Source organism: Rhopalosiphum maidis, chromosome 3, assembly GCF_003676215.2.
Source record: "Rhopalosiphum maidis isolate BTI-1 chromosome 3, ASM367621v3, whole genome shotgun sequence".
NCBI classification, from domain to species: domain Eukaryota; kingdom Metazoa; phylum Arthropoda; class Insecta; order Hemiptera; family Aphididae; genus Rhopalosiphum; species Rhopalosiphum maidis.
The window spans coordinates 10,071,855-10,091,329 of NC_040879.1; the positions used below are offsets into that span (position 1 = coordinate 10,071,855).

The 19,475-nt window shown below is 28.8% G+C and overlaps 1 protein-coding gene across 2 annotated transcripts; it reads right to left on the reverse strand.

Moving 5' to 3' along the window:
- Positions 1-6,360: 6,360 nt before the first annotated feature.
- Positions 6,361-11,823, reverse strand: LOC113559661 (glycine-rich cell wall structural protein 1.0-like). 2 transcript variants are annotated; one of them, XM_026965412.1, is made up of 6 exons: positions 11,655-11,823; positions 10,898-11,017; positions 8,440-8,790; positions 8,018-8,087; positions 7,600-7,781; positions 6,361-7,189 (listed from the first exon to the last, which is right to left on the reverse strand). In XM_026965412.1, the coding sequence occupies exons 2-6, from the start codon at positions 10,994-10,996 to the stop codon at positions 7,142-7,144; spliced, it is 750 nt and encodes a 249-aa protein (XP_026821213.1). In that variant the 5' UTR covers positions 10,997-11,017; positions 11,655-11,823; the 3' UTR covers positions 6,361-7,141. The 2 variants fall into 2 exon arrangements, with proteins under 2 accessions (XP_026821213.1, XP_026821212.1); XM_026965411.1 differs by having other exon boundaries at positions 7,564-7,781.
- Between the last annotated feature and the right edge of the window lie 7,652 nt (positions 11,824-19,475).

Genomic DNA, 19,475 nt, shown 5'->3' on the forward strand with positions numbered 1-19,475 from the left:
AATAATTTAAAATATTAAACATTTTTTTTCATATATAGATATATTATATTTTGTTTTCAACTGGGATCTTTTTTCCACATAGATCAATGATGGCGTTTTATTATTTTTCGACAAAAAAAAATTTATAATTTATAATACATGTTTGGATAAATCGTACAAAAGTTAAGTGATAAACCAGACTATTTTATTTAGAAACGTATAAATAAAACTTGTTTTCAACAATTTATATTCCACCAATCGTACAAATTTACGTAATTTACGCAAACTTGCATAACATATCCTACAACGAATCGACTATATTTTCTCATTTATTCCTTGATAATAAGTGCTTGCAACTAACAACTAGACGCCGTGTTTTTCAGTGATGTTTACCATCACTGCTGTTATTCTAGCCGTTTCGTTACTTGGTGTATATTTTGTTGCCGAACTATACGGAAAACTTACTATTGCTATATATGATGTATATAGTATATTTTAACCATAACCTAAACAATTTTACATCGAAAATTATTATTCGTCGGTAATATTTTGAATAATATAACTTCAAGAAATAAATATTTTTAAAGGTACGACATATTACGATATGCCGACAATTGGTCCCTGTCATAATTTTATACTCGGAAAATTAATCCCCAACTTATAAGTTCAATATAAAATATTTTTTTTATCATTAAACATTTTTTAAAATTTTTTTTCAATAATATAATACTTTTAGAATAAAATAGTAGTTATTTGTTTAAAAAAAAAATAAAAATGAACATAATAATATATTATTTACTATTATTTTTGTTGTCATAAAGTAGAAATTGCTGTTGATATTTTCCACCAGTAGTGGCCAATTTAGAATTGCCTAAGTTTAAATCATTTATTGATTGTAATTTTGGGTAAATATTACTACGAATTTGTCTTAAAGACCGTTTTAGGCTATCTTCTAAAGGTATTTCTTTCCTACTTTCTTTGGATAAATCCGTTATATTTTTGCATAAATCCTAGATGGTAAATTTAAATATTATTTAATGTCTTGTTTCATTTTGCAAATGGCTCATTCCGCTTCCAAAACACCCGGATTAATTTCATGATTATGTGGTGTAAATTTAATGACATGTATTAAATTATTATCGGTAGTAATACTACCATTGCATACTTTTTTTATGAATACATGACTAACGTTTACCATTTTTTACAGATTTTTGAAAAACGTAAAAAAAATGTTGGTATCCCAATTTAATATGTCGATGACTGGTTTTAAAACACTTCATTATTATTAAAGTACTTTAATACAATATCGATAACTATTCAACACCTCAGTATGCAGTCAAAATGAAGGTAATTCGATCAGACATGAAGTTTAAAACATGTTATAAACATCTAAATTAATCAAACATGGTTTTGTTTACAACGTTTAAAACAAATGATTTAAACAGCAAAAAGAAAAAAACATTCATTTAAAACATTTTTTTTTTTTGTTTAATAAATAACAAAAAATGTATAAAAACTAATTTTACAATCAAGAGAATAGGTTTTATAAAAATATTGATATTTGATATAGTACTATGGTAGGTAAATTGGTAAACGTTGAATATTATGTTAGTAAATAGTATGCCATAGTATGTCATAATATTGAATATATTAAATATTTAAATATTAAATCTTAAATTTTTAACTGTACAATGTATAGACTACATTGTAGATACGTTCAACTTAAATAAAAATTAAAACCCTAGTTCTTTGTTAAAATAAAATTGTTAAATTATTTTGTTAAACATTAAAAATAATAAAAACTAATAACAAAATAATAATAGTCAAAAATACAGTCTTTTAAGTTTTACTTTTTTCTAACCAGACTTTAAATTAATAAATTATGTTTAAATTTATAAAAATGAACAATAGGAAAAAAAATAACTATCAGTCCTTAGACTTTTAAGTTTTAATATAACAAGTATAACATATTTAACTACTTAAGTATTGCGTTTAAAAACTGACAACTGTATTTTAGGTTTTCTTTAACCAGACTTTAAAACGATAAATTAATAAAAATTAACAATTCAAAAAAAAAAACACGAGTATAAAACTATTAACTCCTGACACTCTAAAAATAAGTTTAACATATTAAAATTAAATAATTTAATATTTAAAGTGTAACATTTTCAAAGTCTTAGGTAATATAGGAAATGTTGTAAGTAAAAACTTTATCATTTTAAAACATAAATAAAATGGAAATTATTATTTTGGATTTAATGATTTGAAAACTGAAACTAATTTTGAAGATTTTTCAACACCTAGTCTATTTCTTAATGTGGTGTGGACAATTCCAAATAAAGTGAAAAATCTTTTAATCCCAGCTGATGAGGCAACTGTTGAATGTAGTTTCTTAGCTATGGTAAGCATTTCTTTTGATAAATTTATTTCTAGAAATAACCGCTAAGTAAGTGGTTTTACTTGCTTCTTTGTATTCTCTGAGAACAAATAACATTTAAATGAAAACGCTTGTGCATGGTATGCGATTACCTCTGCCTAAGACTTCAAGCATACTACACAACAAATACACGTGTATACAATGTAGTATCTTCAATACAATAAATATTTATAATCCCAATGTTATAATATTACACCTTAAAACCCACCACAGCTTTTAAGTACTATTGATGAGTGGCCATTTTGGCGTAGTATTATTTTATAGGACTTCATTCGTTTATTATACATATATTAAGCAAAAAAAATAAAATAAAATATTAATAAATTATAAATCAAAATAAAATATTAAATTAACACTATAACACAGTGAAATCGCTCAGATTATACTGTATGCCACTTTTGGCGTAGGTATTTGCAATAAATCAGTGATAAATGAATAATATAAACGAAACACGAGTGCTACAGTATCTCTTAATTTTTAAAGAAATTTTTATTAATCGATAAAAAATAATATTCAAAATATTTACAAAAAATTATGTGTTTGTTGTTTGTATGGTTTGCTAGTAGTTTGTTATGTAATAAAAATATGACACTGTCACATTATTATATCTAACTTATAATACGGTACATATGTATAATATAAATTTAAAATTAATTTTAATAGAGATATTCCTATAGTCATATACTCATACGTGAATCTAAAAAATAAATATTCTTATAAATTATATTTGACTGAATACAAAACAATTCAAAATATACGTCTTAATAGATCAATCTCTACTTAGAATACATTTTTATTTGTCATCATTATAAGTAAGATACAAACATAATAATCATAATATATTAAATACATAATCGTATCATACATTAAGAGGATGTTATGTGCCCGTAAATTATTAGTTAAAAATAATTTCATAAAGGCAAACATACCTTATATAGTTGCATAGTAAATAAATCAAATTTTCACCATAAAAAAGTAAGAACACTAGCTATGAATTATAATGCAATATGTTAAAATGGGCCTTGATGAGTTCAACTTTAAATGTTTACAAATTACAGTAAGACCTCGATAAAACGGAACTTTGGTAAAACGGAAACACTGCAGGTAATACGGAAAATTTCTTTGGTACTTTTTTTCAAATTTCATTTTTTTGTTCCCTGTCAAAACGGAAACCCTGTTAACACGGAAAAATTGCATGGGTTCAAGTGATTCCGTCTTATCGAGGTTTTACAGCAATACATTCATGTATAATATATTATATTATACAATGCATTATAATTATATCATTATATTATGCATAATACAATGCATAAAAATAATATATTCATATTGGTTTTACAATGATGACGTGTTGATTATCACATTTGCCATAACGTTTGAGTGTAGAAATAATTCTCCAATCTTAAAAATTGAGTGTATAGTTTTTGAAAAAAACTGTGGCTAAACAGAAATATCTAAGTTAGTTTCTGACAAAATTGTTTGTTTTTTTTTTATGCAAATTGTTCGTAAATGAATAGGAATTAGGATAAAATATTAAGATTTAAAATGTTCAAAATATTTTAGTTCTTTTTGACTTAATTTTAGATTAAAAATATATTATTATCACAATTTTTCATAGGTTAAATAATGATAAAATTAAATCAAATGAACAATATAGTTAATTGCTTCTAATGATTATAGTTAGTAATTGTTGTATTTCAAAAGATATTAATTGTAGACTTTAATACCTAACATATTCATTTAAAAGGTGCAATCAAAATTAAATATACAACAGAGCAAGTATTCTTGTATTTTTTTTATTTTTACTATTCGTATAATTTGATTTAAATTATCTAAAAAAAAGTGTCCTATTCTAAATATGTTTTTGTTGAAGTGGTCGATGTTTAACAGTTATATCTATCGTGTACCTGCTAGTTGCTACAGTTTCTTTATCGTATTTATTACATAATTTATTTTTTATTGCAAAAACTATTACTATCACTTTTACATAAATTATCAATAATAATATTATACACAAAGACACAACGTGATTTTCGAATATACTTACACTTTTAACCTATATTTTCTATAGCCCATTAAAATTTTTGAATTTGTTTATTTTTGTCTATAATTACTGATTATAAAAACTGTATACTTGGTCAAAAAGTTTAAAAATTAAAAAATCCTAACAGTATTGTAATTTCAGAAATTAATAAATAGATATCAAAAATAAATTTTTACAGTTTTCTTGTTATATACCAATTTTAAAATATCAAAATTAATAGGCTTTATTATTACTTTATAGCCATGTCAAGTTTTTAAGAAATTTGATATATAATAAAAAATAATGGTCAGAGTTACCTATTATTTTGTTGTATCTAAATCTAATTAAAAAAAATATTATTCGTTTGAAATGGCCATTACTAAGTGTATTATTATTTACCGTTTACCGTGTATTTATTGCAGGTGTATCAACAAAATTTTCAAGACATTTATATAAATTTGAAGCTGTGTAAAATTTTAAATTATGATCCCACGAACTTAACATTATTCTAACCTAGTATAGTATGTAAATGTTGACTTATAAGGTAATAACTAATGATAGATAATAGTGTCATATTAAATTTTAAATATATTAATAATTTATTATTATATTTAATTAATTTTTTTTAACCTTCACATCATAATATTATTGATAGAAAAATTAATTACATTTTAGAATTTTAAATGTATTCAAATATTATAAAGGTGAACATTTTTTACAATTGAACGCGCAAATCTCTTTTTTTATATATTACAACCAATTAACCGGTTGCCACAATTGTTCTCTGTATTTAATAATTTAATTAATGTGCTATTAAAGGTTTAACTAGACTAAAAACAATAATACTTTAGTAGTAGGTATAAATAAAAAATTGTATATTGATAGTCATTTCATATTTTTAATTTTTATGTCAACTTGTGTATATTGTACCACTTAAAATATTTATTTTGTAAAGTGGTTTTAAAATCTTAACTTGACTTGAGGTATTTTACTTGTCCAAACGTTTAAATTTAAAAACAGTGTTACTTTAAGTACACACAAAGTGTACCAAACGATAATTCAACTATATCCGAAAATACTATTATAACACCACACAATATTTAGGAGATAACCGTTATCAATACGACTTAAGAGTATTTTACCGAAAAAAATCTAAATTTTTTTTCTGAATTTTTCTACGTGAGTCAAAAATGATTTAAATTGTTTGTACCCGCAAATCTCAAAGAATTGTTATCCAAATTTACGACAAAAATGTAATGTAGCTTATATGTATGTAGCTTATAGACTCAAAAATCTCTAGACCGATTTTTACGATAGTTTCAGAGAATGTTCTTAGAAGTATTTTAAAAGTTTTGATGGAAATTAGGTATATCAAATGTAAATCCAATATGCCATATTTAGATTTTTTATTACTGTCGAATTAGTTTTCAAAGCGTTGTACACCAATGCCGATTCGCTCGTGAACTGAGGTACACTAAAACCGAAATACATTGATATAACGCCATGTTTTATGTTTGTTCATATTTTTCTCAGCGAAGTCGGGTACATACAATATAGTTAAATATTTGTTGGGAGACAGACCGTCTGTGCTCGATTACGTTGTTCATCGTATACACTGTATATAGTATATAGTATAAAATATATATACATTATACGATGATAAATCATTTTATTTAAATTCAACACATCAACTACAATAACTACAATGTGACCGACTCTATGATGACTGACGAGGTACACTATCAACACCTAATATAGCAAAAGTGCAAAGTGACTTTCTAGTTTCTATTGGTTTTTGTATTGTATTATGTTTCGTTTTACTACGTTTTTGTTTATACTATGTATTATTAGTATTAATAGTCCATAACATCAATTATCACCACAATAATTATGATCGTAGTATGGTATTATAACAAGAATATAAATTAAAAACATAGTTTTATTCAATGAATATTTAAAAATCACGTATAAATAATAATAATAATGATAATAGAAAAAATACTTTGAATACAAAAATTAGCCAGCGGTAGGTACATACGTAATATACATGCATAGTATTACTATATTACTTAATGCTTTTAATAACATTTTATAGTACTTCACATGCATACATAATGGATAATCAGTGTTGTAGTATGAATAAAAGAAAAACATTACTATATATATAGTAATAATGTAATATATATATACTATTACAATAATATGTTATATAATATAGAAATATATGTATATAATATATGGTGTGATTTATTCAACACAAGACACGTCTGCTAATGTATATTACATAGGTGTCTTACGTTTAAAAAAAATCACTACATATAGGTATATATACAAATATAATATTATATTGTATACTAAAAAAAAAAATAATAATAATAATAATAATAATAATAAATATAAAAATAGTTTGTACACACAGCACAAAGCTACATATAGACTACACGTTACACACTATTGTAATAAATAAAATTACAGATTACAATGCTCTATAACGATGAAGACTGTGTGTGGGTGTGTGTTGTGTGCTTGTATGTGAGTGTGTGTGAGCGAGAAAGAAATAGAGTGTGTGTGTGTGTGTGGTTGCGTCGTCGAGCGCCGACTTCAGTGGACACCGCCGTTGTACATGACATAGTCCTTCGACCACGTCAAGTCCTTCAACATCCTTCCAACCACCACCATCATGATTTGGTCACTGCGACGAGTTAACCGTTCAACAGGTTCTGGACGGATCTCAATGCGGTGATCGGGATCTAAAAATATTAACGAAAACAGTCCAAGTGTAATTTCATTCTCAGCGGTAAATATTGCCTAGACATAATAATAACGTTAACACGACAATGTGGATATTATATTATTATTTTTATGTAATATTATGATGATATTATAATAAACATGAGGATGATGATGATATTACAATTATTTTAGTGACTAATTGATGCCATCACCATCACCGTATCCGTATTAATGTATTATACGTTTACAGTATTTGTATGAAAACGATTTTAAAACTTATTGTATAACAAGTCGAGTTTAGTTATTATTATTATTGTTATTAGATGGTTAGAACCAAGTTAGGCGTGTGTGTGTATGCTACTACATCACCACCGTCACACACAACACGTACGTTGAATATTTCATTGTAATTTGTTTTTGTGTGTACCATCATGGGAGCTCCTGCTTTTCCGTTTACGGAGGCTCCAGCAGACTCGTGTCCGTAATCGGCACCGACGAAAGTCGCTACCGGAACTTTATCATCGCCACCGTACGTGGCACTGCCAGACACGGCGGATGCGGAAGCGGAGGAGGCGACGCCGCTGTTCTGGTGGTGACCGTGAACGGCTCCTGTAGAACATCGAAAAAGAAACGAATAACAATAATTGTATACGATGTATAACTAATACATTATAATGATATAATGTATCATGTCGACCAACAACGATAATGCACACGCGAGCGAAAACTGGTATATGCACACACACACACACACACACACATACATAATATTGTATATTATGATATTTATTTGTGCGTGTACAAAAACCTATTCATTTATTATTTCTATTATTGCGAATGTATACCTGTTTGTCCTTGATGCATTTGTTTCTGGTTTAAGTACGTATTGACAGACTGTAATACATTGATGGGAATCTAAACATCAAAAAACACATAACCGAATCAAGCGATTTCTATAAGGTAATAATTATGTATTAGGTATAGGTATTAGATATTGTATATGTGTATACACGCGCACGTATGCTGTTTAATGCTATGCACACAAACATTGTGCGATTATGTACGCACAAACTGTTTCCGTTTTCTTGCACACATAAACAGTATTTAATGAGCGCGTTTACTGCGTTACGCAGTCATATCGTACAGGTTCGTGCAGATAATTTTAAATAATTTTTAATGACACTTTGTACCTATTGTGGTATCGTATACCTTATACTTTATACCTTATATGGCGTACTCGATAATATTATAATACATGACGACTTACGGCGAAAATTCTGTCGAATAAACCGCCAGCGTTGCCGCCGACTCCGGTTCCGGCTGCAGCTCCAACTCCCGAGTAATGCGAATCGGGTTTTCCGCTGTTACCGTATCCTCCAATAGCCGGTTTCATTGGCCCTCCGGTCGACGCAAAGTCGCTAGCACCGACGAATCCGACACCGGCTCCGGCTCCGGCACCTCCTGTACCGTATCCGGCACTGGCACCAAGACCGTTTCCGCCGGCGGAAGCAACAGCACTACCGTCGTCAGCCAGGGAAGCAGCCGCGTGGAAACCTCCCCAAGATGCGGACACGGAGTCACCGTTCTTGCTGATGAACGATCCGGATTGAATGATTTCCTGTAAACGAAAATGTTTCTAATGACACATGTATTATGTTAAACTATACGGCATTAAATAAATAACAACAACATTTATAGATTCGTAAGTTATATACATTCTCTACTCTCAGTGCGTATTTAAATTATCGTTTTATTTTTACGAAGATTTATCTACGTAGATCAATGTTTAGTTGAAATTGAATTAGTCATTTACCTACTTTCTTAATGGACCTAACCTAACCTATAGGAACTACTTGCATATAATATAAGACCGGCTCTTTTGTATGTACGAGTATAAATTATGGTTGTTTAAAATCAATAGGTATACTCGTTGAAGACGCATTACTACGTTACCTGCTTAAAATGTCCCCTCAAAAAAAAAAAAAGAGTGTGGTAATGTTGACGGAATAAAGTGAATGGATGCGACCGTGAATAAGGAGCACAAGAGACTTTAACGGCCGTTGAGAATTTTGTAACATGCACTGCATAATAGTGTATAATTATTATTAATTATATAGAAATGAGGTTCGCGTCAACGGCCTCAATGTTACACCCTACTAACTTATTTCTATATACCTGCTATTTATTATAATATTATTGTCGTCATTGTGCAGCGTCTAGATACAATTAGTGATTGGTATACACGGACGGATGTGAATTTCTCAACACTGTCAATCGATCAAATGTGTGAGAATTACATGAGAAAAACCATACAATGCGATTTAGTAACATCGAGTGTTGTTGAATGTGCATACACGTGAATATAAACATAATTATACTTTAAGTACTAAGTGGATTTACTTGAGTACAACGACGTGTAATATGGGAAATCGAGCGTAATAACACTAATAACGAAGACCACCACGGCGGCGTGATTATAATATTATAATAACTATAATGTGCGAGCCTTGATGAAGAAATCGCTATAAATATAATGTACTCGCTTAAAATTCATATAAATTTCGTGATACGCGTACGAATGATTTAATAATATAATATATGTGTGTAAAAATAATATTTTCGTGGACTAATAAGCATAATTAGCACGAACCAACAACCGGAACGATGAGCGTTCGTTAATGGGTATATATATATATATATATATTATCTATAATGTCCATCAGCCTATCATGTCCTTGTGCGCAAGTCAGCGGGGTAATCTATGAGTCTACGTGTCGTCCGCAAGGCCATTATATCAATTATGCAACCGACAGGAGGAGTTCTTGTGAATGGAGTTCTGGACCACCTCTCCATACCATTTTGCCACATTTCAATATTTAGGTATAAAAAGTGAAAAATGAAATTTTTTTAAAAATTATATGCAGGTATAAAATAGAGTATATAATTTGAAAATTCAGGACATTTTTTAGTTGCATACTATTTATTATAGTGGTGAGATTTGTGGTTATTTGTCGGTTAAATCGTTAAATAATTTATACTTAAAAATTGCTAAAAATAACACTTAAATACGGTTCAATATTCATACATATAGATAACAATACACGACACACGTCACCGCGTATATACGTGCATAGATGTATATAATATTATATACTTTTATTATAAAATACGTGTATATCGCGAGATATGTGTCAGCGCAGTGGTATCAATATAGCAGTTTTCATTTTTTATGATTTATAATTTCAATCTCGACCGATAGTCATTACGTTCAAGTTACGTGCCCAGGTCTGTAGGTGTATTCGTACATTAATGGTTTTCACCGTACCTGTCACAATATTGATACGCCGCGTGCGTATTATATTAATATTCTGTAATCCGCATCATGGCTAGATGTTTTTTTATAGCTGCACTGTGCAGAGTACAATTGATAGTGGTTAGTGTACCAAGAGATTATTACAGGGTCTAACCGTGATATCCACTTGCTACTGAAATGTTTAAAAGACTCTAAAAGGCATCGTATTCGACTTGTCGAGCTATTTGTGGGGCGAAATAAGCCAGTAATTCGAACAATTCGCCACCAAGTTTAATCCTAATTTCTATTTAATTTGTAATTATCTGGTATTAACGGTTTAAGTCAACCATTAAATAAACTTACGTGTCGAAAAAGTTCACAACACAATCATTAATATATTATATTAAACGAATATGATTAAAATATTACTCACGTTACTCTGTTCAGATTTGTCTGCACTAGGAGCAGCAAGCGCTACACCCACAACCATGGCAATGGTCAACATTGTCTTGAAATTATTGATATGAGACATCTTTGTAAAAGTAGTAAGTTTCTATAAAATATTGATAAAAAAAAGCACGTCAAAATATTGAATTTATATAATTTAACTTTTATCATTTAAAAATGTTGTTGGTATCTATTTAAAAAAAAAAAAAAACTATATTTATGTATATTGTAATAAATATTTAAATATCCATAGACTATACGTTGTTACTTAATTTAAAAATAATAAGTAGTCGAAATTAGGTACTATTAAAATGTACTTATTTTCAATAAAAAAGTATGATATTATAACATTATTGTATTTCGAAATGATGTGAAAGAAAAAATACTAAACAATATTTTCAAATCACACCCGAAAAACAAATTTCAATACATAAAGCTACATCCAAATAATTCATCTAACTAACGCGTGGCCAAATGTTTTGTATCGTAATACAATTTAAACTGTTTAACAGAATATAATATTATAACAGGCATTTTAATATATGATTTATGCGCGCGTGTGATTTTTGCAAATGTCCAAGCTTTTAAAATCGCTTTCAAATCAAAGGACAGAAATGAAACGTTTACACGCAATTATTAAATTCTGCAATATAATACAATGTAATAAAATGCCTAGAATAGTCGCGCCGGGTCGAATCGAAATGACCGGTCGACGGGCCGTAATGGCGGCCGGGAAAACTTACATTGTGTGTATAGTTGTACAAGGAAATCTACGTAGTCGACTTGGCGCGGAGAGACTATATGCTTGTACGACGGAATATTGTCGTCGTGTTCAGGAAACTTCTCTCCGGGAAAATCGTTTCGATCGCTGTCGCTGCACTACCGCTACTGAACGCCGTCGACGGTTCGGATGTGCGGTCAGGTGTATTTAATACATTCGGTGGACGGGACGACGGCGGCGGAGGCGATAGGGACCAGCCACCGGCAGTGTTGGTGGGAGGGGAGGGGGGGGCAGACTCGGCTGCAGTCGGGTGGAATGGGTAGGCAAAACCGCCGTGTTTTTCCGCCGCGGCCAAGGTCGACATTGGCACAAAGCCAGTGGATTAATCTCAAATCCTCAACCTCGTCGCTATTATTTATTACATATTTTTACGTGTACACGGCGCATAATAACGCGTGTATATATGATTTAATTTTCTACGCATCGGACGATAAATATCTAAGCAACAATAACAACAACAGCAACAACCTCGCCGATCGCATTATATTCGTAATGTACATAAAAATCGACTTCATTGTATATTACGGCGGCTGCAGCGCGGCGCGGCGCGACCACCACGACGGACGGGGAAGTGAAAAACCGGTGTAAGCCCCGAGGCGGACGGTTTGCAAAATTACATATCAAGTGTGTGTGTGTGTGTGTGTGTGTGTGCGTGTATATAGGAACGTGTTATGCGCGTGGTTATATTGGGTGTATACGAGTATATGCATACACATGACGTGTGTAGGTAAAATAATCGTTTTGGTGTCGGTGGTTCGCGATAATAATAACATTATTTGCGAGAGAGAGACATGCGCGGACGAGGATGATGATTAATAATATTGAGGAAACGCGAGCACACGAATGCAAATGCCTTTTAATGTATTTGAAAAGTCCAAACGAGGAAATCGTTATTACATAATTATATTATGTTTTACTCGTTATGCATCTCGCGCACACAGTGGTAAGTACTGACGATCGGTGTACTCATAGATATATGTACAATTTAACAATTATAATAAGAATAACGATAAAATGACCATCACTTTAATAATATATAAATCGAAAATTATTATGCCAAACGTGCGATGATGTGGACAATAGATTGTGAATTTAAAAACAAAAATTATAACCGAAAAGTCGGTCTGCTGTATTATGTTTTGACTGTATCTCGTTATTGAATAGACAATAGCTGTTTTAAATTATATACCGAAAAACAGCTCTGAATGGAGATGAGGGGACATCCTCTATATTAATTTCCAGGAGATTTTATAAGTAATTAATATCAAGTATCTTACTATTGAAAATTATTTTTTTTTAATGATATGATAAATATAATTTTAGAATGATTAAAGATCTCTATGATCAATATTTTTTAATAATTATGAAACAACAACAAAATAAAGGATAAAAACAGTTGTTATATTATGTTTGTATAATGTATCCAATTTAGTTAACATTTTAAAGCTTAATATTGTATTAAATATTAAAGTCTTATATATTATATATTTTATGAATTTTAAGAATTTTGAAATAATTTACATATTATTTTGTTACTTATATGTTTTATAAAAATAATAAAAATAAAGATAAATAATAATCGATGTAATATAAATAAAAAAAAAAAAAAAATACTAAACTTTATTCATCGTTAAAACTATTAATTAGTAATTTCGTGAACATTTTAACTTTAAATGTTAAAAAAAAAATGTGTGACTATATCACCTATATGTATCTATAATATATTTTAATTTTTAATTGCTGTAAGAAAAACTTATGAGGTTGATCTAATATAACATTTTTAAGCTTTTTCTCACAAATAAAATAGTATCATACGTAATATAAAAAAATTGAAAACTTAAAATATCTATGAGTAGTACAAAAAGAGTCAAATTATTTTGAAAATTACATTATGTATTATGTCTAGAAAATGCTAATATAGATAAATATTCGGTGAACCTTTTTTCAAGTTTGTTGTTAACCTTTTTTGGTTTACAAAATACCTAATAATGAAACCATTCGACGACGCTATACAAAAATCGGTGAAATTATCGCCCCTCTGTATTTTTATAACTTCAAAATAACGTCAATAATAAATGGCTCATACTTGTTAATATTTTAAAACATATTAAATTATTATATTTTGTGACGGTTTATGTGATAATGCTCAAGGTGTCTAAGTATTTCCACTGGTGAAAATACTTGTGTCATGGGAAAATTTCACTTTACCCAATAATGTTTAGCTTTCGGCGTTTCCATATATATTTAATAAAGCACTTTCAATGCTATAACGCTATTGAAGAATTTATAATACATTAACAACTTAATGTGGTCATCTACTGTGACGAAATATTTGTGAAATTCGCAATGGAAAAATGCAGGTGTTAATATTGGCTTAATATAAGTTTCATGCGGAACTTTTATTTATTTTCATAGTTTTAACGATATACTATATTATATTTTATAATATATCTAGTTGTGACCAAGTTGCAACCATCCGGGTTGCAACTTGGCTTTACAAATTAACCCGACAAGGACAATAATTTATCATAATATACTGGGTTGTCGTGTGATATTTTTGGTCCTATCGATAGCACGTAGATATATAAGATCCTAACTCCTTATAGTTGTTCGGTTACTCAATATCCCTTTATACATTTATAATATTATGACTATTACATACATAATGTTATAAATAGATAACTAATGAGTATATAATGCAATTTTTATTGTACAGCCAAATTTGGGTAGAAAATAATTTTATACTTCTTAAGGTATGTAATAAAAAGCGTATATAATTTGCTTTAGTATCTGCAGTCGAACCATTTATAACCATGTCTTGTAGCTTATAAGTATAAGTGGTACATTATCGTCTATCATTATCACTCATATATGTATGTGCTGTGTGTGTGTATGCTATGTGCAGATTCTAAGTACGTACACATGCTTGCTCATACGTTTTTGTGGTAGTTTGTGCAAAATCCGGTTTATCTGGTACGGCGTCATGGAGGCCATCACGACATACAACACGCTCCGAGCACTGCCGGAGGGAACTGCACCAGGGAAAACCGTGGTAACAACGAAAAACAGTGAACTCCTACGTCATGTCCGTCGCCGTACATCATGAATCATGATGTAGCATTCTGTTCTGTACTATAGTAGTAATAATATACAATATGTTCGTCTTTATTTTTTTTATTAAATGCATAAAGTTCCAATGTACTAGCAATGGAACTGCGGATTATTATTTCAATTTGAACACAACCATTGATTGATTTTAAGCTCAATGGGCATTGCATAATATGACCGCATCACATTTGAACAGTTTTGCACTAAATACCTATTGCTAGCAACTTAAAGGAGTGTACTGAAAATATAAATATTTTCAGAATACCGAAAAGAAAATAGTTTAATACATATAATAACTATATATGTATATAAGATACAATTTAATATGTTAAACTATATCGTTTGTTTATATGAACACAAAACCGAATATCCTAGGCCAGAATCCAGAGGCCTACTACAGGCGGACTTATTTGTATCGTAAATAAAGATCGTAATAAGGCCTAACCAATTATATACATACATAATAATATATTAGGTGTGAAATATGTTTATTTTTATATATTACTTAATGAAAAGAAATTGAACAGTTCAATTCTATCTATTATTGTAGGTGTTTACGGTAATTACTATTCCATCAATAGTAGGTAACACTATCGACGTATGCAATGAGCAAAAGGCACGGTAAATTAAAATATAATATAATAATATTATATGGTAAAAGGCAATTGAATGTCCTTCTTGATATGCAATTTTGGGGAATATACTGATAAAATGTTAAATAGGCGGTAGAGTCTTTGAGTGAATGTTTAATTGTATAGTTATTTGTTTTAATGTTCTACTAATAATAAACATATTGACAGCAGTTTTATTTTCAGTAAAAATATATAGAACAATCGAGGCACTTCTTACATTTCTGTGTTGTTTCATAATTTTTATTATATTTTTACAATTTTTCATTTTATTTTTTCAAATACTTGATTCAATGAAAAGTAAATCAAAATATGCTCTGGTAGATGATTTATTTATAATCTATATTCTAAACAATTTTCGAAATTCTTATCGCGGAGTCAGGAGTACTTATATGAATTACGGTTCACGTCTAGACACGAGAATAGCACATGTTACTAATTTATATATTTGTGTGGTAGTGTAGTAAACAAAACAGATATATACTACATTTGACTAAAAAACTATTTGAATAAATAAATAGAGATGTAAATTTTTATGAAATATATTAATGTAGAAGCAGCTAGTATGCACTATGGGCCGTGGTTATTTTTTTAATTATTTACCAGTGGCGTATTAGGCCAGTGTCTCCAGAGGCTCTGGCCTCGGTGCCGCCAAGGTAAGTCCAGGCTGGGAGATTGCAGTACTTTCGTGACATAAATAAAACACCTCTGAGAAATAATTATTTTTTTTCAATCGAATGAAGGCTCAAAAAAATTATTTTTAATTAAGTATATTTAAGTGGGCTTCCAACTCTTGGAAGCTCAAGGGCCACCAAACTTTACGCTACGGCACTGCAGACTACGCTGTATAATATTATACTATATAATAAAGTAATCATACTTGTGTATATTTTTTCTATAAAAAAATACATACAAATATTAGAATACATCATAATTTAACCGAAAATTTTTTATTTGTGACGTACTTTTTAAGTAATAAATTGTTACTTATTGTAGGCACAAAATGCACTACATTTACAGTTTTAAATCAACATATAATATTCAACAGTTGAAAAATAAGAACAGTTTACAATATTATAATTATTTTACATAATATCGAATATATATATAATATACTTACTGTAAACTGATGATTTTTAAATTAAATAAATCGATAAAAAACCTAAGTTATCGCCCATCATATCATATATTATGTTAATAAATAATAATAATTATTAATTATGGTTAGTTTTCAATATATTTCGTGCGTCACCAGTTATATTAATCATTATTATATGTTTGTGAATTTTACAAAACGAGTAATTTTTATTTTATTAAACCAATGGCAGAGGTGCAGTGAATGTCAGAGACGTATAATTATATTAATACGAATAATACGTAATCGATAATATTATTTCAAAACTGATTTTTGTACAAAAACTTATTGGTATTTTTATATACCACAGTACCAGTGACCTGATTCCTAAAGACTGAAAACATACTATAAGCCTAAAATCATCTAGTATAATAGTATGACGATAGTATAACGATGGTTATTAGTTTATTACTTTGCAGTTACTACAATACTTTTATAGCTTGCATCTATGTCTCGTACAATTTACAAGCTTGATTGGCCTGGGAAACCACTAACGATATTTTCAGAGAATCGATTTACTACAAATACTAGCCATCACCGTGGAAATAATATTTCCTGGAAAAAAAATTAAGCTAGTGACGGACGGCCACATTTCACCACATCACTACTCGCCGATGGCAACGTATTTCCACAAATAGTGGTTTTCACATAAACCAGACGATTTTATGTACGTGCGCTTGTCCTTGTGTAGTTTCGTCCAGACGTTCCCGAGGAAACCCTCGAAAAAAGATCTCTGAAATTTAATTGCTTTTTCGTTATTAGTATAGAACATTTTTAATTTGGTTTTTGGTATTGTGCAAATTCAAACAAAATTTAGCGAATTTTTGCATCGTAAATCGTAATACTTAACGCACTATATATTTTGTTATAAATTATAATATTGATTTATTGACTGAAGAAAAAACGAGATATAGTGACCAGGATACGCTTATAATAATAACAATGATAGATATTTAATGAAAGTTACAAAGTAGTATTTCAATATTGTATATATCATAATTGGGTTACATACAAGACGGGGTGTTAGAGTTAGATCCCTTTCAGGGTTTTTATTTTATTCTTGAGTATTTGTGATCAGAATTCAGAACTCAAAATCAAACATTTTTAAATAAGAAGTGGTCACGGTCTTTAAAAAAAGCTTAAAAATATAATTTTGTTATGTACATCACAATATCGTGATAGATATAGGTATGCAGGTCGTTAGGGAACGGATTTAAATGTAAATTGCATTTTTTTTCTGAATGTCCAAAAACATTGCTTTCCAAGCACAAAGTTAATTTCATACATTAAGGAATTAAAAATGTAACTTTTAATTTTTATTTTTTTAAATCATTTTTGTATAGGAATTGATAAAATTCGATAAAAATTAAGCAGCACCTGATTATATAGTGGTATTATGAAACACAAGGTAAAAGTATAACGAATGTATCTAGGTATCTAAATTGTATATTTATTTTTCAGAGTTAAAAGAAGATAGTCTCCTATCTAGAAGATGATGAAAAAGATACGAATAATTAATAACTAAAAATACAAATTTTTTCAATGTAAAAAATAATTTTAAGAGCATTTTTTTATTACATTATTAAAAAAAATTTGTCTTATGAATGCATGAAATCGTATTTTTTTTGTTTTTTAGAGCATTTAAATCCGTTCCATAGTCTTGATTGTACATGATGATTTTAAGTTTAAACTGTTTAAAATTAATTTAAAATTAAATTATACTTATGTTGAAAATAATTTGATTTTAAATACGAAAAACAATATATAGCGGCAGCATTCTTATTCTCATATCTTATATATTATTATCTAATTATTTACGTCATTGGTTTTTCAAATTGGTGGTTAGTTATAAAAATAAATTATCATAGTTTGTATGCAGTAATTGAGGCATAATTATTTTAAGAATATTATTTCTAAGACGGAGATTATAATATAATATAGGCTTCGCAATTCAATTATCTATTGACGAAAACATTATAATTTGATACGTCGTTTCAACGTCCTACGACGTTATTTCGTCTTCGTCTCCTTATACATACAATATATTATATAAATATATAATATTATAAATTATAACTTATATTATTTACATTTATATTTTCAATAATTATTACTATTTTATTCAGTGGCAGTTTGTAGGGGTGGCAAAGCAGACACTCTCCCCCTTGAAATTTTTTTGTGTCAACTGTTATATGTTCTGTCATATTATTTTCAGGATAATTATTCAAACTTTTTTTAAAAAAAGAAAATTCTTTTTATTATATTTTATATAAAATTATATATACGGTTAAAGGTAAGTATAATTTAGAAGCTACGGTACTCTATAAAAAAAAATGAAAGTTGTATGTAATTTATTATAGAATTATTATACAAATTGTATTCTTTATTTAATATATGTAATTATGGTGGTGGGGGAAGCAAAAAATTGAAAATAGCCCTCCTCCTCGATATTTTCAAAACCGCCACTGATTTTATTTATTAATAATGTTTAAACGTGTAAATTTGAGTGTGGAAGCTTAAAGTTTCGTCCATAATAGTTAAAATAAAATAAATGTTATTCTAAAAGTATGTAAAACCAAATTAATATTTTATTTCAATATGAAATTTGTTTTTTCAACGTTATCATATTATATTAAATTTAACATTTTACATAAGTTGATTTCCATAAGCCCATAGGGCATAGCCATAGACATAAACGTGAGCAACTAACGAAATGAATATTACACGATAATACGACATGAAATAAAAACACAAGGATTAAGAATTCTAGGAATGAGTGCATTTATATGTATTCTAAACCTATTAGTTCACTTCAGTAGTTACTAATTTGATGAAACTATTATTAAGTTATAATTTAAAAATAATTATATTGAGTATATTTATCAATTATGTATATGGTATTATTGCGGTT

What these genes read in the sequence shown, in the direction of transcription:
- LOC113559661 (XM_026965411.1), bottom strand. Translation starts at nt 10,996, where the DNA reads ATGTCTCATATCAATAATTTCAAGACAATGTTGACCATTGCCATGGTT. An exon ending in ACAAATCTGAACAGAGTAAC is followed by an intron (nt 8,791 to 10,897) that starts GTGAGTAATATT and finishes TTTCGTTTACAG; the next exon opens with GAAATCATTCAATCCGGATC. An exon ending in AATGCATCAAGGACAAACAG is followed by an intron (nt 7,782 to 8,017) that starts GTATACATTCGC and finishes GATGTTCTACAG; the next exon opens with GAGCCGTTCACGGTCACCAC.